Genomic DNA, 18,481 nt, shown 5'->3' with positions numbered 1-18,481 from the left:
ATGTAGTTCAACCCAACAAAACAACTATCACTGGTTATAATTACCATAAAAGAATTAAGAGGACATGCCACAAAAGGTAATAGGGAATTTTCCACACCAACCTACAAACTCCAAAAAAGTAGAAAAAATATAAACAAATACAGACAGTAATGATTCGTAAATCCTGCTTATCCTACTTGTAATATTTAAATGACATTTAGCCCAATGAAAGGGAGAAGGTAATGTTTATGTTGTCCCTGACAACATAACAAATGCAGCACACAGGTGTCAAAGCAGCTTCCAGTGCATTCTAGAGATGTTTCACTTCCAGTGCCTGCCAGGACATTGCCCTGTTTATTAACACTCCTGAACAGCTTGATAAATATTCTACATATTGTCTTATATACCTTTCCTGAGCTGGCTACCAGTTTCCAAAGGGCCTTATGGCTGACTCTATGCCACTGCCCAGGTTCCAGGCCTGTTACTGGTTACAGCCGACCCTCCACCCCTATATCCAGCCCCAGTCGGTCCTCCCAGCTGGCCCTTCGGCCCTATTGCTGTTTCCAGCGGGCTTTCTAGTGACGTCACTGACTTCAGTAGACTCTTTAGAGGTGTCACTGGTTCAACATGGACCTCCAGATTTGACTCCTGACCCAGCTGGCTAGACAAATGTGTTCCCAGTTTAAGCTGGCTCCCTAGAGCTGTTGCAGATGTCTGCCATCTCTCCAGACTAGTCATCAGTTCCGGTCAGCTTACACTACCTGTCACCATTCAAGTAGGCTCTCCAGACTGTTTGCTGATTCCAGCCAGATCTCCAGATGTCGTACACAATCCATCTGGATCTTTAGACTTCTTATTGGTTTTAGATGGCCTTCCAGCCCTGTTGCTGGCCTGTTGACAATTCCATTTGGCTCTCCAGAGGCATTGTCGGTTTCATCCTGCTTGTCAGAGGCATTGCCGGTTCCAGCCACACAATGTGCTGTTTAAGCTCTTTTGATGAAGCACAAAAAAATAGGCAACGTTGAGGACCGTAGATGCAGTGGTCTGCCAAGGAAGCGTAGGGCAGCAGATGAAAGACACAGATGAAAGCTCAGAACAGGCAACAACCAGTGGGACCCAGGTACACCTGTTTACTGTTTGGAAAAGTTTAGACAGAAGTGGTCTTCATGGAAGAATTGTGACCAAAAAGTCATACTTTTGATGTGGAAACAAGGGACTCAACTATGCATGAAAACATAGGACCTGGGGTGCAAAAAATGGCAGCAGGTGCTCTGGAGTGATGAGTCTATATGAGGCTATAACAAAAGGCAGTTTGTTCGTCAAAGGGCCGGAGAGCGGTACAATAGTGAGTGTCTATAGGCGAGAATGAAGTGGTCAGGATTAACAAGGAGTCCTGGAAGTGATGATAGAGCCCTGATCTCAACATCATCAAGCCTGGCTGGGATTACATGAAGAGACAGAAGGATTTGAGTAAGCTTACATCCACAGAAGATTTGTGGTTAGTTCTTCAAACTGTTTAAAACAACCACTCTGTCGAGTTCCTTCAAAAACTCCAAGGGTACCTTGGAAATGTAATGCTGTTTTGAAGGCACAGAAGGGTATCACACCAAATATTGATTTGATTTAGATTTCGTTTTTTCGCTTCACTTTTATTTTTGAAAGCATTCAAGTTTGCAGCATTTTTTTCCACACCTGCCTAGAACGTTTGCATAGTACTATATGTGCTAATATGTATATTATGTAAATGTGTATTATCTATATAGATACATATCTACACAGTTGAGTTACATTACTATGACCACCAGCTAATATCCAGAGTAACCACCGTGTGCAGCACAGACAGCAGTTAGACAGGCTGGGAGTGACTCAATAAGGTCCTGGTAGGTTGTCACAGGTATCTGGAGCCATGCTGACTGCAGTGCATCCCACAGCTGCTGGAGGGTGCATGTGGAAGAATCCATAGAGCGAACACGACAATCGAGGTAGTCCCACAGATGCTCAATTGAGTTCAAGTCTGGGGAATTAGGCTATCCCCTGTTCATTCATATCTGTCATTCTGCCAAAAGGCTAAAAACCAGACTGTCCAGCATAATTCTGACTCTCCTAACTTACAGTCACAGCATGCCTCCTCCATCTAACAACATCCTTTCTTTGGCCAAACAACATTTTGTTCCTTCACCACTTAAAAAACTATTATTATACTGTTTTTTACAGTACTGTCTGTTGCCAAAAGCACAATGAAGGACTCAGTATGCTAAGACAAATCAAAATGCTTCCAGCTGGGACCACCATGCATGTCAGCTGGCCCCTAAAACACTTTTATCTAGTCCTAATGAAGAACTTTTGAAAGAGGGATCAGCAGGTCTCAAAATTAATAACTGGTTTGGTTTGCTGGGCACAGAGCCCTACAGAGTCTGAGGGTTTCAACTATTCTCTGCTTGCCACGTGCTCATTGCCCCATATGTCTGCATCCACCATGAGATCCCACAGATTGTGACTTTGACCTTAAGATTCTGGTTTAGGAAAACACTAATATACGTAAAAATAAAGGTAATATAAGTAAATCTGTGAGGGCCAAGCCGTTTTTGCTTCACTGACATAAATAATCAGAAGACGGGGTACCTTCTCCAAACCGTTGCCACAAAGTTAAAAGCCATCTATCTATCTATCTATCTATCTATCTATCTATCTATCTATCTATCTATCTATCTATCTATCTATCTATCTATCTATCTATCTATCATCATCATCATCATCATCATCATCATCATCATCATCATCATCCATCCATCCATCCATCCATCCATCTATTTTATCCTGGTGCACTTAGCAATTCAGCTATGACTGTGTTTCAGTAAGCAATTCAGCTATAACTTAACACGTCAGTTATACCTTACTTGTTATTTTGGGAATTCATAGATGTTTTTGAGTTAAATAAATACAATTTAAAACTCGACTGTCAATTGCACTTTTCCTTTAGAGGTTAACATAGCAGAGCAGGTGTATTATTGGTCAAAGATGAAAATTTGCAGTTTGAAATATCATATTGCCATAAATCCTTTTTAACTGGGGTAATTTTGCAGCTACTACCCTGCTTTAACATTGCAGCCATACATATGAAATCAAATCAAGAAAAAAATTAGCAATAAAGTGATATAAATATGAAGAAAAAAGAAAAGAAGAATAAAATGAGCAACATTACCTGGAACGAAGCTTCCTTGTACGACCTCTTTGTATGCCCACCATCCCTCATGAATTTTAGGAGGACTTGGCTGAGCTGTAAATAAAAAAAAAAGAAAAACCTTAGTATTATTTTACTTTAATTCTACACAATCCAGACCATTCCCAAGCTCAGAGAATTAGATCTGGACAGGTCATCCTATTGATGCATTTTCATTCTCAACTAAAAACTACTAAAGACAGGAAAAAGAAAAAATAGAGGAAAGCACACACAAACTGACCTTCTACCACCACTTTTCCTCATGCATTAGTATGAAATGTAATTTTGTGCACTGAGTGGGCTTTACAAGACATTATTACTGGAGAGATGCATTATATAATTGAGGTGCCAAGGCAAAGATCTTCCAACTGAAGTGGGTCATGACCTGGAGTTACAGGGCAAGGTCTTAAGGATATTGCATTCTCAGAGCTGAATGCCACTCAAAAACATGACTTAAATGCAGGGCCAGAGGTGGCATGGTGTCCTTCAAATGGAAGTGAAGGTGGGCTAATTCTTTTACCAGGAACAAGAACTGATGTTGGATAGTGGTTCAATTTCACAATGACAGGGAGTAAACACAGGGCCAAAACTACTACCTATGCTAAAGAGATAAACTGGAAACTAGCAATGAAAAAATCCTTAAGAATTTCAATACCTTTCTTAGCTTCATTACTAGTAGAAAAAATTGGGTGTCCCCAATATGTTTGCATAAACTACTGGGGCAGCTTGGTGGGTAGCCTCACAGCAAGAGGTTTGAGCAAGCAAGAGTTTGCAAGAGTCACAGCAAGAGTTTGCATACACTGTTTTCTCCCACAGTCCAATAACATGGAATTGGAGATACAGAACTGCATGTGACTGTGTTTGACACTAAATTCTAACTGAAGAATCTTGTCTAACCTGTAACTACCTGTGCTGTCATAAATGTAGCCAAAATCCTAATAAACCAAGAAACCTGAATTACTTGAACAGTACTTATGAATGCAAAAATATTTATAAGCCTTTTAAAGTTAGATGAGTTGAATCCCAAATAGCTTAGTATTTATTTAAGAAGTGCAATACAAGAGGGTTTGTGTTATTCCCAAAACATATCAGCTTTGAGTTGTTACAGGCATGAGCAGAAGGTGATATATTATACCTGATGACATGAACTTGAGTGTTCTATTGCTTTTTATACAACAAGGTCTATAAAGTAAAAACTGACAAAAGTGGAATGGTGTATAATTCAGATCCTGAGAGTATTGCAGATCCCGAATTTCCTTCAGTTTTGATGGGCTTATTATTTTATTAAGTTATACCCCAATTAAAAACAATAAACATGCATTATCATGGTTATCCTAAGTTGAGATTGCTTTAAATAAAGGTCCTACTGGGGTAAATTGCATAAAGTATGGAATGAGGTATTAGTGCTTGTAGATGTAAATCCAGAAACATTTGCAAAGAGCCCCATCCGACGTGTGCAGTGGCCGACTGCTTATTTTCACACGCAGGAGGTGAGTTTATGTGCGACTGAGTATCGCGTTCGGAGAGTCACGCTCTGAGTTTGAGATGTCAGTTCTGGTGTGCTAGCATGTTTTACAGCTGCGCCACTTGAGCGCCCCAACTAACTTCTTATTTAATGTGCTTGCTACACTGATGAGCCAAAACATTTGGACCACCTATAAAAACTGGGCTTGGCAATGCTTATTTAGGAACATTGTGCATGCGAATGTCAGGCATATACTGTATGAAATGTTGGGCTGAGGGAAGTTACTTGTAGACCAAATTATTAAGGTATCTGCTCATAAGCAGCAAGAGGTGCTCGCAGGCAGCCATGGTGAGTAACCACAGCAATTACCCAATTCCAACTTTTGTAAATGTGTTGCAGGCCTAAAATGCAGGCATAGATGTAAATATATATACATATATATATATATATATATATATATATATATATATATATATATATATATATATACGTATATACAGTGTATCACAAATGTGAGTACACCCCTCACATTTCTGCAAATATTTTATTATATCTTTTCATGGGACAACACTATAGAACTAAAACTTGGATATAACTTAGAGTAGTAGTCAGTGTACAACTTGTATAGCAGTGTAGATTTACTGTCTTCTGAAAATAACTCAACACACAGCCATTCATGTCTAAATGGCTGGCAACATAAGTGAGTACACCCCACAGTGAACATGTCCAAATTGTGCCCAAAGTGTCAATATTTTGTGTGACCACCATTATTATCCAGCACTGCCTTAACCCTCCTGGGCATGGAATTCACCAGAGCTGCACAGGTTGCTACTGGAATCCTCTTCCACTCCTCCATGATGACATCACGGAGCTGGTGGATGTTAGACACTTTGAACTCCTCCACCTTCCACTTGAGGATGCGCCACAGGTGCTCAATTGGGTTTAGTCCATCACCTTTACCTTCAGCTTCCTCAGCAAGGCAGTTGTCATCTTGGAGGTTGTGTTTGGGGTCGTTATCCTGTTGGAAAACTGCCATCAGTTTTCGAAGGGAGGGGATCATGCTCTGTTTCAGAATGTCACAGTACATGTTGGAATTCATGTTTCCCTCAATGAACTGCAGCTCCCCAGTGCCAGCAACACTCATGCAGCCCAAGACCATGATGCTACCACCACCATGCTTGACTGTAGGCAAGATACAGTTGTCTTGGTACTTCTCACCAGGGCGCCGCCACACATGCTGGACACCATCTGAGCCAAACAAGTTTATCTTGGTCTCGTCAGACCACAGGGCATTCCAGTAATCCATGTTCTTGGACTGCTTGTCTTCAGCAAACTGTTTGCTGGCTTTCTTGTGCGTCAGCTTTCTTCTGGGATGACGACCATGCAGACCGAGTTGATGCAGTGTGCGGCGTATGGTCTGAGCACTGACAGGCTGACCTCCCACGTCTTCAACCTCTGCAGCAATGCTGGCAGCACTCATGTGTCTATTTTTTCAACCTCTGGATATGACACCGAACACGTGGACTCAACTTCTTTGGTCGACCCTGGCGAAGCCTGTTCCGAGTGGAACCTGTCCTGGAAAACCGCTGTATGACCTTGGCCACCATGCTGTAGCTCAGTTTCAGGGTGTTAGCAATCTTCTTATAGCCCTTTGTGGAGAGCAACAATTCTATTTCTCACATCCTCAGAGAGTTCTTTGCCATGAGGTGCCATGTTGAATATCCAGTGGCCAGTATGAGAGAATTGTACCCAAAACACCAAATTTAACAGCCCTGCTCCCCATTTACACCTGGGACCTTGACACATGACACCAGGGAGGGACAACGACACATTTGGGCACACTGTGGGGTGTACTCACTTATGTTGCCAGCTATTTAGACATTAATGGCTGTGTGTTGAGTTATTTTCAGAAGACAGTAAATCTACACTGCTATACAAGCTGTACACTGACTACTCTAAGTTATATCCAAGTTTCATGTCTATACTGTAGTGTTGTCCCATGAAAAGATATAATGAAATATTTGCAGAAATGTGAGGGGTGTACTCACTTTTGTGATACACTGTATATACCAGTTATCACTGAACATCTTTAAATACTACTTGCCCATGTCTCAGAGGGTGAGAGCTGTTTTGATAGCATAATACAGCACAGTTTTCTTTTAAATTTCATAATAATAGCTTTATCAGATCTAGACTGTAAAGAAGGAAATTCTGCATCAGTTACCTCAATGTATCTTTCCTCATTTAAACAAACCTGCACTGAGTAAAAACTTCTTATTAGAATAATATTGATTTCAAGAGTTCTGGATAGATAATGACATCTGTATAACAAGTAAAACATTTTTTATTAAAGGGAATTGGGGTTCTCTGTCTTTTAGTTATTCAGTTACAATTTCAGAATCTATGATGTGAGAGGCAATCACAATTCATCAGTTCGATTCTCCTGAGGCGTTAGGGCTAAATAATGCAGGCAAGCTTTAGAGAAAGACAATATGGCAGCTCTTGCTGTGGGAACAACCACGACCCACATACCTGCGGCTTAAACTCACAACCATTAGCAACACTGACACAGAAACTGCAGAGAAAAGCAGACAAGCAGCTCATCACTTATGACAGCATAAAATCACTGTTCAACTCTTTTAATGCACTAAAAGCATTGCTTTTCTAAGATCTCAAATAAAGAGTACTAATTTGCACCCAGTTTGAGTACATGCCACAAGTAATCTAAAGATGATTGCATAAATAGTACAAAAGGCTTGTGCTAATTGTTCTTGATAAGCACTGCAGGGTAAAGTCTCAAATAAATCACTCATGTAGGTGCTTTACAGACACGACTGGCCAAGTTTTTGTGTGGAGGGCAGGGTAGGTGAAGCCCTGCAATGTATAATTAAATTTAAAAGTGGTGAATTAAAAGTAATTAAAAATAAAGTGAAATTATAAAAAAAAAACCTGAAAAGAACATGTCCTGCTTGTTATGCAAGACAGAAATGCCAAAGTTAGAATTCAAAAGGAGGCAAACACAGTTGGACAACATGGCTAACTGTAAACAGGAAAAAAGCTGGACACAAACCAATAAACTTTTGTGAGAACAATGACTTTTCTATCAATAATAACTAAAACAACATATTTACACCTGAATTTCACCAGAAATCAAACTACAAAGCTCAGTTTTAATTGCAAAGACATGGCCTGAATCTTGTTCAGTAACAGACCTCAAACTAATTATATGCAAGCTCAGAGTAAAGCAAAGACTCTTCAAGAAAAAAATCTGGGAAACATAAAAGTAATTAAATGGGCAAGTAAAAATGGAAAGAAAACCTCAGAAAAAATCAAAAAGGCCCTGATATCACTGTTAAAAAAAGCCACAATTTAATTTTGTGAGCACACAAAAATATGTAATGTCCTCAAAAAGTTCTGGGAATACCAGAGCATCTCATTCTTTTAATGTCAAATCTCTACACTCATAAGAAAGACACAGCTTTGACAGAAATTTGGACAAAAAGGTAGGTTCCACATTGGCAAAGAGTTAGACAAGACTGCATTCTGTCACCATTCTCGTTCAACCTGTACGCTGAATATATAACTAAAGAAGCAAGACTTGAGGAAGATGATCAAGGATTAAAGATTGGTGAAAAAACATAAATAACACTTGATATGTGGATGTGGATGTGGATGTGGATGACACGACACTTACAGCAGAAAATTAGGAAGACCTGAAGGCCCGTGGAAGCTAAAGAGCAGAGTAAAAAGACCTCAGATCTCTATCAGGAAGACAAAAGTCTGGTCAACAAAAAATTCAGGTCAACAGGCTTTTGCCTATTTGGTTCAGTCAATAACAGCAAAGGATCCAGCAGTCAGGAAATACAACCCAGACTTGCACTTAGTTCAACCTGAATGAGGAAACTGTAGAGTTTGTCTCTCCAATCAAATGCTAAAATTATCCAGACTATGGTCTTCTCTAAGGTTCTTTATGAATGTGAAAACTAAACAATAAGAAAGCGGAACAGGAAGAATATCAATGCATTTTAAATAGGTTATGTTGATTATATGATTTGTAATGTAAAATACTGTATTAATTTTATGAAAAATGCACAACAAAAGAATTTTCACAAGTGGACTCTGATTTTTGACCCTTGCTGTATATATGTTACTTTTACTGAATTCTTCTTATATCAGTAATTACAATACAATAATTACCTAAAATAAGCAGCTAAAAGCAGTTAACAGATCATGTGGGCTGTGAACAAGTGCCATATATACAGTGTATCACAAAAGTGAGTACACCCCTCACATTTCTGCAGATATTTAAGTATATCTTTTCATGGGACAACACTGACAAAATGACACTTTGACACAATGAAAAGTAGTCTGTGTGCAGCTTATATAACAGTTTAAATTTATTCTTCCCTCAAAATAACTCAATATACAGCCATTAATGTCTAAACCACCGGCAACAAAAGTGAGTACACCCCTAAGAGACTACACCCCTAAATGTCCAAATTGAGCACTGCTTGTCATTTTCCCTCCAAAATGTCATGTGACTCGTTAGTGTTACTAGGTCTCAGGTGTGCATAGGGAGCAGGTGTGTTCAATTTAGTAGTACAGCTCTCACACTCTCTCATACTGGTCACTGAAAGTTCCAACATGGCACCTCATGGCAAAGAACTCTCTGAGGATCTTAAAAGACGAATTGTTGCGCTACATGAAGATGGCCAAGGCTACAAGAAGATTGCCAACACCCTGAAACTGAGCTGCAGCACAGTGGCCAAGATCATCCAGCGTTTTAAAAGAGCAGGGTCCACTCAGAACAGACCTCGCGTTGGTCGTCCAAAGAAGCTGAGTGCACGTGCTCAGCGTCACATCCAACTGCTGTCTTTGAAAGATAGGCGCAGAAGTGCTGTCAGCATTGCTGCAGAGATTGAAAAGGTGGGGGGTCAGCCTGTCAGTGCTCGGACCATACGCCGCACACTACATCAAATTGGTCTGCATGGCTGTCACCCCAGAAGGAAGTCTCTTCTGAAGTCTCTACACAAGAAAGCCCGCAAACAGTTTGCTGAAGACATGTCAACAAAGGACATGGATTACTGGAACCATGTCCTATGGTCTGATGAGACCAAGATTAATTTGTTTGGTTCAGATGGTCTCAAGCATGTGTGGCGGCAATCAGGTGAGGAGTACAAAGATAAGTGTGTCATGCCTACAGTCAAGCATGGTGGTGGGAATGCCATGGTCTGGGGCTGCATGAGTGCAGCAGGTGTTGGGGAGTTACATTTCATTGAGGGACACATGAACTCCAATATGTACTGTGAAATACTGAAGCAGAGCATGATCCCCTCCCTCCGGAAACTGGGTCGCAGGGCAGTGTTCCAGCATGATAATGACCCCAAACACACCTCTAAGACGACCACTGCTTTATTGAAGAGGCTGAGGGTAAAGGTGATGGACTGGCCAAGCATGTCTCCAGACCTAAACCCAATAGAACATCTTTGGGGCATCCTCAAGCGGAAGGTGGAGGAGCGCAAAGTCTCGAATATCCGCCAGCTCCGTGATGTCGTCATGGAGGAGTGGAAAAGCATTCCAGTGGCAACCTGTGAAGCTCTGGTAAACTCCATGCCCAGGAGAGTTAAGGCAGTTCTGGGAAATAATGGTGGCCACACAAAATATTGACACTTCAGGAACTTTCACTAAGGGGTGTACTCACTTTTGTTGCCGGTGGTTTAGACATTAATGGCTGTATATTGAGTTATTTTGAGGGAAGAATAAATTTACACTGTTATATAAGCTGCACACAGACTACTTTTCATTGTGTCAAAGTGTCATTTTGTCAGTGTTGTCCCATGAAAAGATATACTTAAATATCTGCAGAAATGTGAGGGGTGTACTCACTTTTGTGATACACTGTACATATAAACATTAATTATGATATGACAGTGAAAACATTAACAGATTCAGAATTAGAGGAACGTGTCTTTGCACACATTAACATTTCGTAAATTTAGTTTAAACTTGGCATAAGGGTGGCACCATGGGTAGAGTGGATCCCACAGAGAAACATGTTCTGGGAACCTGGGTTTGATCATCACTGTTTAATGAGAATCTCATTTTCTCACAATGTCAATGGGAGAATGCTTTTCTCACATACAAAAAAAAACTTAGGTTAGCAAAATCTGTGTACTGCTTACTTAAATGTGGTAGATGTTGTTGCCTTAATGTGTCTGGTCGAATTGAGTCCAAAACAGTTTTTCATTATAATCTTAACAACTCTGATTTAATTCACTAACTGCTACTGCAAGCATCAAAACATCCCAGGTGAACGTAATAATACAGAGCCTTCTCCAGACTTAATAATTAGATTTGCACTCTGCAAATCTTTACTGTATACAGTATGTCTTAGTATGACTTTTTTTTGTTCCCACTGATACAAATTTTTTATTTATATAAAGTTAAATGTGAAATACTGCATTAGAAGTAGTTGTATTTTACTGGTTAAACTTAAGCATGTTCAGAATGCGAGGTTAAAGTCTCCAAGGTTTTCACTATGACATCCTACTTCCAATGTTTGTCTATGCATGACCTTGAAAAATGTAGGAAAACAAGAGAAGGACATTCGCCACACTGTTGCCACAAAGCTGTAAACATAACATCTATTTAATATAATAGATTTTATACATCTGTTAGATGTGGCAGAAACAGCAGACTAAATAATTCAAAGTGTTGTCCATATAGTGTGTATACACCGCAACGAACAGGCATAACATTATGACCACCTTCCTAATATGGTATGGGTCCCTTTTACTGCCAAAACAGCCCTGACCACTCGAGGCATGGACCCCACTAGACCCCTAAAGTGTGCTGTGGTATCTGGCACCAAGATGTTAGCAGCAGATCCTTTTACTCCTGTAAGTTGTGAGGTGGGGCCTCCATGGATCTGACTTGTTTGTCCAGCACATCCCACAGATGCTCGATTAGATTGAGATCTGGATAATTTGGAGGCCAAGTCAACACCTCAAACTTGTTGTTGTGCTCCTCAAACCATTCCTGAACCATTTTTGCATTGTGGCAGGGTGCATTATCTTGCTGAAAGATGCCACAGCCATCAGGAAATACCTTTTCCATAAAAGGGTGAACATGGTCTGCAACAATGCCTAGGTAGATGGTATGTGTCAAAGTAACATCCACATGGATGGCAGGACCCAAGGTTCCCAGCAGAACATTGCCCAAAGCATCACACTGCCTCCACCAGCTTGCCTTCTTCCCATAGTGCATCCTGGTGCCATGTGTTCCCCAGGTAAGCAACACACACAAACACGGCCATCCACATGATGTTTACCACTGTTCCTTAATTGGACCACTTTTGATAGATACTGACCACTGCAGACCAGGAACATCCCACAAGAGCTGCAGTTTTGGAGATGCTTTGACCCAGTCGTCTAGTCATCACAATTTGGCCCTCTGTCAAACTCACTCAAATCCTTACGCTTGTCTATTTTTCCTGCTTCTAACACATCAACTTTAAGAATAAAATGTTCACCTGCTGCCTAATATATCACATCCACTAACAGGTGCCGTGATAAAGAGATAATCAGTGTTAATCACTTCACCTGTCAGTGGTCATAATGTTATGTCTGGTCGGTGTATATGTCTTTGATAAAACAGAATGATCAGAACAATTTTTTTTTACTTTGTTGCTGCAAACATTATAGATGATGCTATCAACAAGCAAGTCGATCCTGGGTGTAGTTCAACCTAAGAGTAATAATGTCTCTGGATTACGAGAAATACATTTGAAGTAGTAACCCAATAATTAAGATTGTACAAATTATTGATGATGAAATAATTGCAATTATTGAATAATACATTAAATGCCAAATTAATTAAGCATCTAAGTAAGTTGCTTATCCACACATTATTTAGAAGACTGCAATGAAAAGACAAGCACTAGCAAATACATTTGCATATTTAACATAACCAATATGATACAAGCAAATGTAAATATCTGTAAAGGGACTGAATACTTAATAAAAACTAAAATGTCTACTTCCATAGCAACTAAGCACATTTACAAAGTCCATATTTATACAGAAACATGGCAATACCCTGCCCACAAACAGTCATGTCCCAAGGAACACTGGTGTGGTAAATAAACACATCGGCCAAAGTTAATTGTCAGCGTTGGCCATTAGTATTCATTACAGTAGCGCTGCAATGCCGCAGTTAGTCCATGCCGTGGGAAAAGAAAAGGTGCCACAAATGACGCCCATAAATGAAACTTGACCTTGCCAGCAGCTGTGCTTACTGACTTATGAGATAATTATCTCTCACCCGGCCCTGTATGTGTCACCATATTATAGATGCAGCTGCATGGTGGTGATGTTTCAGAGACTGTCCCCTCAGGACTCAATTCTAATCATCCTGAACGGCTATAGAAGGCAGGAAGTGTATAGCGAGTGCAGATTGTAAGGATTAAGGGCCTTGCTCAAGAGTTTACTTCATTCACAAGGTGCAGGGTTACATAGTTCCTAGAGTTAGAAAAAATCACAGCAGATGAAAAGGGCATTTGCTATATAGCCCCACAATTGTAATAATCTCCCTACTTCTGTTCTCAATCTTCAAGTCTCGACAGAGCACATATTTATTTACTTAGGCTTTTTATTAGTCTTTCTAATCAAGGAATGTGTGGACAGTATGGTGCTCTCATGTTTTGTCACTTTTGCTGGCCTGGTAATGATATGTTGGCTTCTGACTCTACCTGGTTTCGACCCCCAGAACAAAAACTGCCCACCCACACTACAGACAACAATACAGAACTTGGGGGTTCTAGGTCATATTTGTGGTGATTAGAGATGCTGAGTTGCTGTTGTCCTACCTCTCTCGTAAGATTACTCAGGTTTGCTGGTGGTAAGGGAGGTGGCAACTAATGTTGTGTAATAGCCTCTACGGCAGTGTTACCTCCTGGTTGTGATTTTAATGTTATGGCTGATCAGTGTATGTACAGGTATATTGTCAAATGAAATACAGGTGACCAGACAAAACATGTAATATCCTGGATTATACTGTCTGCAATAAAACAAAAGACAAAGCAAATGTAGGAAGCACTGTAATAAGCACTGTATTTTACCCTCTAAATGATTTCATTAAATTAAATTGCACAGATTATAGGTTACATTAACTAGTCTGAAATTATTTATCTTGGTCTGATTTTTTGTTTTACCAAGGTTTTGCAATAGAAAATTCAGGAAGCGCATATTCAGATGAACTTCTGGTCATGTTAATATGTGATGTTCAACAAGTACATTTAGATGTGATGTCCAGGTGGTTTAAATATTACGAGGTGTCCAGGAACAATATTTTTTACAGGAAAAAATTAAAAAAGAGAAATGTTATACCACCAAAGAAAGAATAATCTCATTATTACTAAAGATAAAACATCCATCATGACTAAAGGCTCCCTGAAGGCTGTCTTCATCTAATAGTAGAAAGTAGGACACAGACAGGTGCCCACATGAACATGGGTTCACAGTCATTACTTTATTTAACAAGATCCTAAAATAAACTCTCAAAATTATGTTATTATATTCTGCAGAGGTGCATGTCATCTGAGGACACAAAAAGCAGGGTTTTTCTATCACTTGTTAATTTTCAATTCTTTTTTTATTCTCTGTCTTTGTCTTTTGTCTTTACACTCACTGCATTGTGCACACACACACACACACACACACACACACACACACACACACACACACACATTGTGCATTGCCCCACATCTGCATGGGATTATCAGATTAGAAACCTGCCTCTGTCACTGTACACAAGCATTGGATTGCAGAATGGCCCAGTCACAGTAAATGTATCCATCTTTTGTCAGTCACTCAGCATCAGAAAAAGTTGGGACAGTATGGAAATGCAAAAAAATGCAAAAAAAAAATTAGGTTTAAATTGCAAATTAGGTTTACTTTCAGCTGTTTGATAAACCAATCAAATAATCAGGAACAATTTAAATAGCTTAACACAGCAAATATAACAATGTATTTCCCTTGCCATTGTTTGTTTATATTGTAATTACAAAGCATTAATTACATGTATTTAAACCCCAGTTCTGGGACATTTTGTAAATGCAGTAAAAACAAAAATCCGTTAAATGTTTATTTTATTCAACCTATATTAACCAGACAAAAGAACAAAGAAATGACAAAGTTTTACTGACCAACTTAATTGTTAAATTGACTAAACGTGACAGTTGTTTTAATAATTTGATGAAAATAAAGGTAAAATTTTTTTAGAATATTTAGGTTACACTGATTTGAAATAAGCAGGTGAATTGGTAACAGCTGAGGGAATCATGCCTGGGTATAAAAGGAGGATCCACCAAAGGCTCAGTCTTTGCAAGCAAAAATGGATTCTGGCTCACTGCTTTGCACCAAACTTTCTGCAAGACATGTCCTACAGATTCAAATTGCAACAGAAAGACTCCAAATGAGTTCTAGACACATCTCAAAAATGATTGTACAAAATTTTCAGAAACTAAAATGGCTTTTATAGACAAAAGTCAGTATTTAGTGTGACTGGCAGAAACGCAGCCCCAAACCAGGACAGCTTCTCCAACCTGTTATACTGAAGGCCACAAGAACTCATTCCTCCATTTCTCTCACATTCTCAGCATTTAGCAGACACTTTTATCCAAAGTTTTATCCTCACATATCCTCCTGAGACCCAGGAGTAACATTTTTAATGTTTTAATTTTTATTTTTTTATTTTGTTTAGATAATTTAAATGTTGGGGTGGTAAAAGCACGTTGCACAGAAAAAAAAATGTTAACATTTATTTACATTCAAATTTTTTCATTTACAATAGGATTTCATAGTTTTTAAGTGTGACATTTAAAAGCTGAGTATGTTCATGGAAATAGCCACTGGAATCATTCAATTAAAAAAAAAAGCAATTCATTTAAAACAATACCACATACAGAACAAGTAACAAATGAAATACAGAAGAATGGAACATTTACAACATTTTACCTGAGCCTTTGGTACGTTCATTAGATGCTTGACCCTAGATAGAATTTCATGAAGCATTCAGACTTTTTAATCACAGAGGAACATGTTGCACTTTATGCACCTCACAAATGTTTGTTTTTTTGCATCCAGGCATTCTGCCTCTGCAGCATTTGGAATGATGAGCATTTGGGGTTAATGAATTGCACCATCCACCATCTGGTCGGGGCTTCTTTTTTTGATTTCCGGAGAGAATTCATGATCACTTGTCAGTCAGTGTCATTTCATTGACTTACTTGTACCTGGGGTATTAGTTCTTCAGCCAAGAGAAGTTTGGCACTGGAGTTTGCAGGTCACTGCATCATCTTGGCTGTCTTGTCTGTATTGAATCCATGAGTTGGTGATGGCCAAATCAGTGAAGTGAAGCAACGAAGTTCTCAAGCACTTCTTGGTGCGACTGGACATTCTGTAGTAGCTGATGTTTTTGTTATACTCTGCAACCACTAGAGGACTTGGGACTTGGACTTGCTTGTTTTCTTTTTTTGACCTGGAACAGGTATCTCGGGGTCCAATCCAATTTTTTTTCATGGACATATTTTTCTTCAAGACATATTTTTTTCAATACTGTTTTTGACTGCTACCCTTCCAAAAACATCATTCCTGATCAGGCTTCTGACTGTAAAAGTGTCAACTTGGCATTCCAATGCAGTTGCCAGATGCTGAGCCAAAAAATACACGGTAGCAATGACGTTAATAAGGGTTCCATTCCTTTTAGGTTTAAGAGAGCTAGGTTCTAAGCTAAGTGTAAGGGAAGGTCACATAAAATACTTTTATTTTAGTCGATAGAAGCTGTTTTTCATTTTTTTCTTTTCTGTTTTTAATATTGCATACAAATGTCCTAATGTATTCTAATAAGGAGAAAAATAAATATACATGGTCATCTTTCCATTGCTAAATCAACAAATCGAAAGATGGTCTAGGACTTTTGCACAGTACTGCACACACTGCATATGTGTGTGTGTAGGTCTATGTGTATGTGTGTGTTTATGTTTGTGACTTTTGCTAAGACTACTGTCACTGTAACCTATATCTTTATATAAATTGATTGGATTTTCTGGTTTCTGATTTTGCACGGTTTGAAGGTGAATAGTTCCAGATTTTTATGCCCTGATGAAACAGAAATTGCTGCCAGACTGAAACGAGTGCTGTTTTCATAGCATCTTTGCTCAGAGGCACAGTGCACTATGGCTGAAATAATCCACAGGGTGTCTTAAATTTAATACGTGACAGTCCTGTCATCTCAGTACTGTAAGTTTGTTACTGGGACACATGGCTAAGCTTGAATACTACAATACTATTAGCCAGATTGCTACCATCATCAGCAGCTGTTCATTGCAACTTGATTAAAAGTGCTTACATTCCCATTAAAGAACATGCTGACAAGTTCATTTTAAGTAATTTACCAGGACTTTAGTATAGCCTAAACTGGACTAAAAATTGGACAGTCAATGGTTCAAGCGACTATTGAGCCCCTATGTAAGTCTCTAGACCTTGCTTTAATTGTAAGTTGCTTTATACACACTATGTGGTCAAAAGTGTGTCAAAACCTTGGGCATTAGTATGGAGTAGCCCACTCCATTGGGGCCTCCACAGCCTCCACTCTTCCGATCACTTGAACAAAGGCCTTAATCTTATAGTTTTTGGACTGTAATTACAATTGGTTACAATTGTAAGTTGCTTTGAATAAGTGTCTGCTAACTGGCAAAATATGAATGTGTTAGCCTGATCACTACATCACTGGAACTTGATTAAAATGAACACATTCCGCCACTCAGGTGGCGCAGCGGTAAAAAGCACACGCTGCAACCAGAGCTGGATCTCGAATACTAATATCGAATCAAGCTCTGCCTTACCGGCTTGAGGCTGAGTGGCAATATGAACAACGATTGGCCTGTTGTTCAGTTGGGGGGTGGGACAAAAAGCCGGATGTGGGTCTCTCTCTGTCAGAATGGTGCAATTACGAACTCTGCTGGCTGATTAGAGGCGCCTACACAGAGATGAGGAAGGAGTGCTCTTAGAGTGTGTCTCTCCACATGCAACGTTAGGTGGCACAACACTCATCAATGTGTAGGTGGCAAGATGCATACAGCTTGCTGCTCATATGTCGGAGGGGATGTGGGTTAGCTTCAATCTCCTCGGCCAGGGCAGGGTTCGGCATAGTCAGAGAGGAAGCACGATGCAAATTGGACAATTGGACGCGCTAAAGGGGGAGAAAAGGGGGAGAAAATGCAAAAAAAAAAAAAAGTACACGTTCCAAGTAAAGAACATGCTGTCACAGCCCGTTGACCGAGTTCGGCCATTAGGTTGTGACTACAACTCCCAGAATTCTTTGGGAGTTCACTCGGAACTTGCCATTGTCAGGGGACCGGACGGACACCCCTCTACAGAGTGGACACACATGTTTGTCATTTGTAATTAGACAAGTTATTTAAGTTCTCTCAATCAGTTAGCAGATTGCGAAGTATTGCCAACACTCTGTCGTTGCATACTGAGCGGTTTCTAGTTGCGTTAGTCTATTTGTGTATGACCTGTTTCAGATTGTTTGTTGACCTCGACATCCTTTGGCTTGTTACATCGGTTTACTAGAAATTCGGCTTTTGATCCATGTTTGCGGTTTCGAATACTCTTTTGGCTCGTGTTTCGGATTAGTTTGTTTCTATATTGTTACTCCTATTTTTGTTTATTATTAAAATATTATTGATCTCTTCTCACGAGCGTCTGACCAGTTTATACTGAGCCTGACACATACAGACTGCTGACAAGTTC

The 18,481-nt window shown here is 39.6% G+C and overlaps 1 protein-coding gene across 1 annotated transcript in view; it reads right to left on the bottom strand.

Annotated features, from left to right (window-relative positions):
• Window positions 1–18,481, bottom strand: part of ca10a (carbonic anhydrase Xa) — a 368,721-nt gene that overhangs the window by 306,258 nt on the left and 43,982 nt on the right. The window contains exon 4 of the mRNA XM_063003919.1: window positions 3,182–3,256. Coding sequence (XP_062859989.1) covers window positions 3,182–3,256 — 75 coding nt within the window. The remainder of the gene's footprint in view (window positions 1–3,181; window positions 3,257–18,481) is intronic.

Source organism: Trichomycterus rosablanca, chromosome 10, assembly GCF_030014385.1.
Source record: "Trichomycterus rosablanca isolate fTriRos1 chromosome 10, fTriRos1.hap1, whole genome shotgun sequence".
In the NCBI taxonomy this organism is placed as follows: domain Eukaryota; kingdom Metazoa; phylum Chordata; class Actinopteri; order Siluriformes; family Trichomycteridae; genus Trichomycterus; species Trichomycterus rosablanca.
This window is presented reverse-complemented; position numbering and strand designations above follow the sequence as displayed.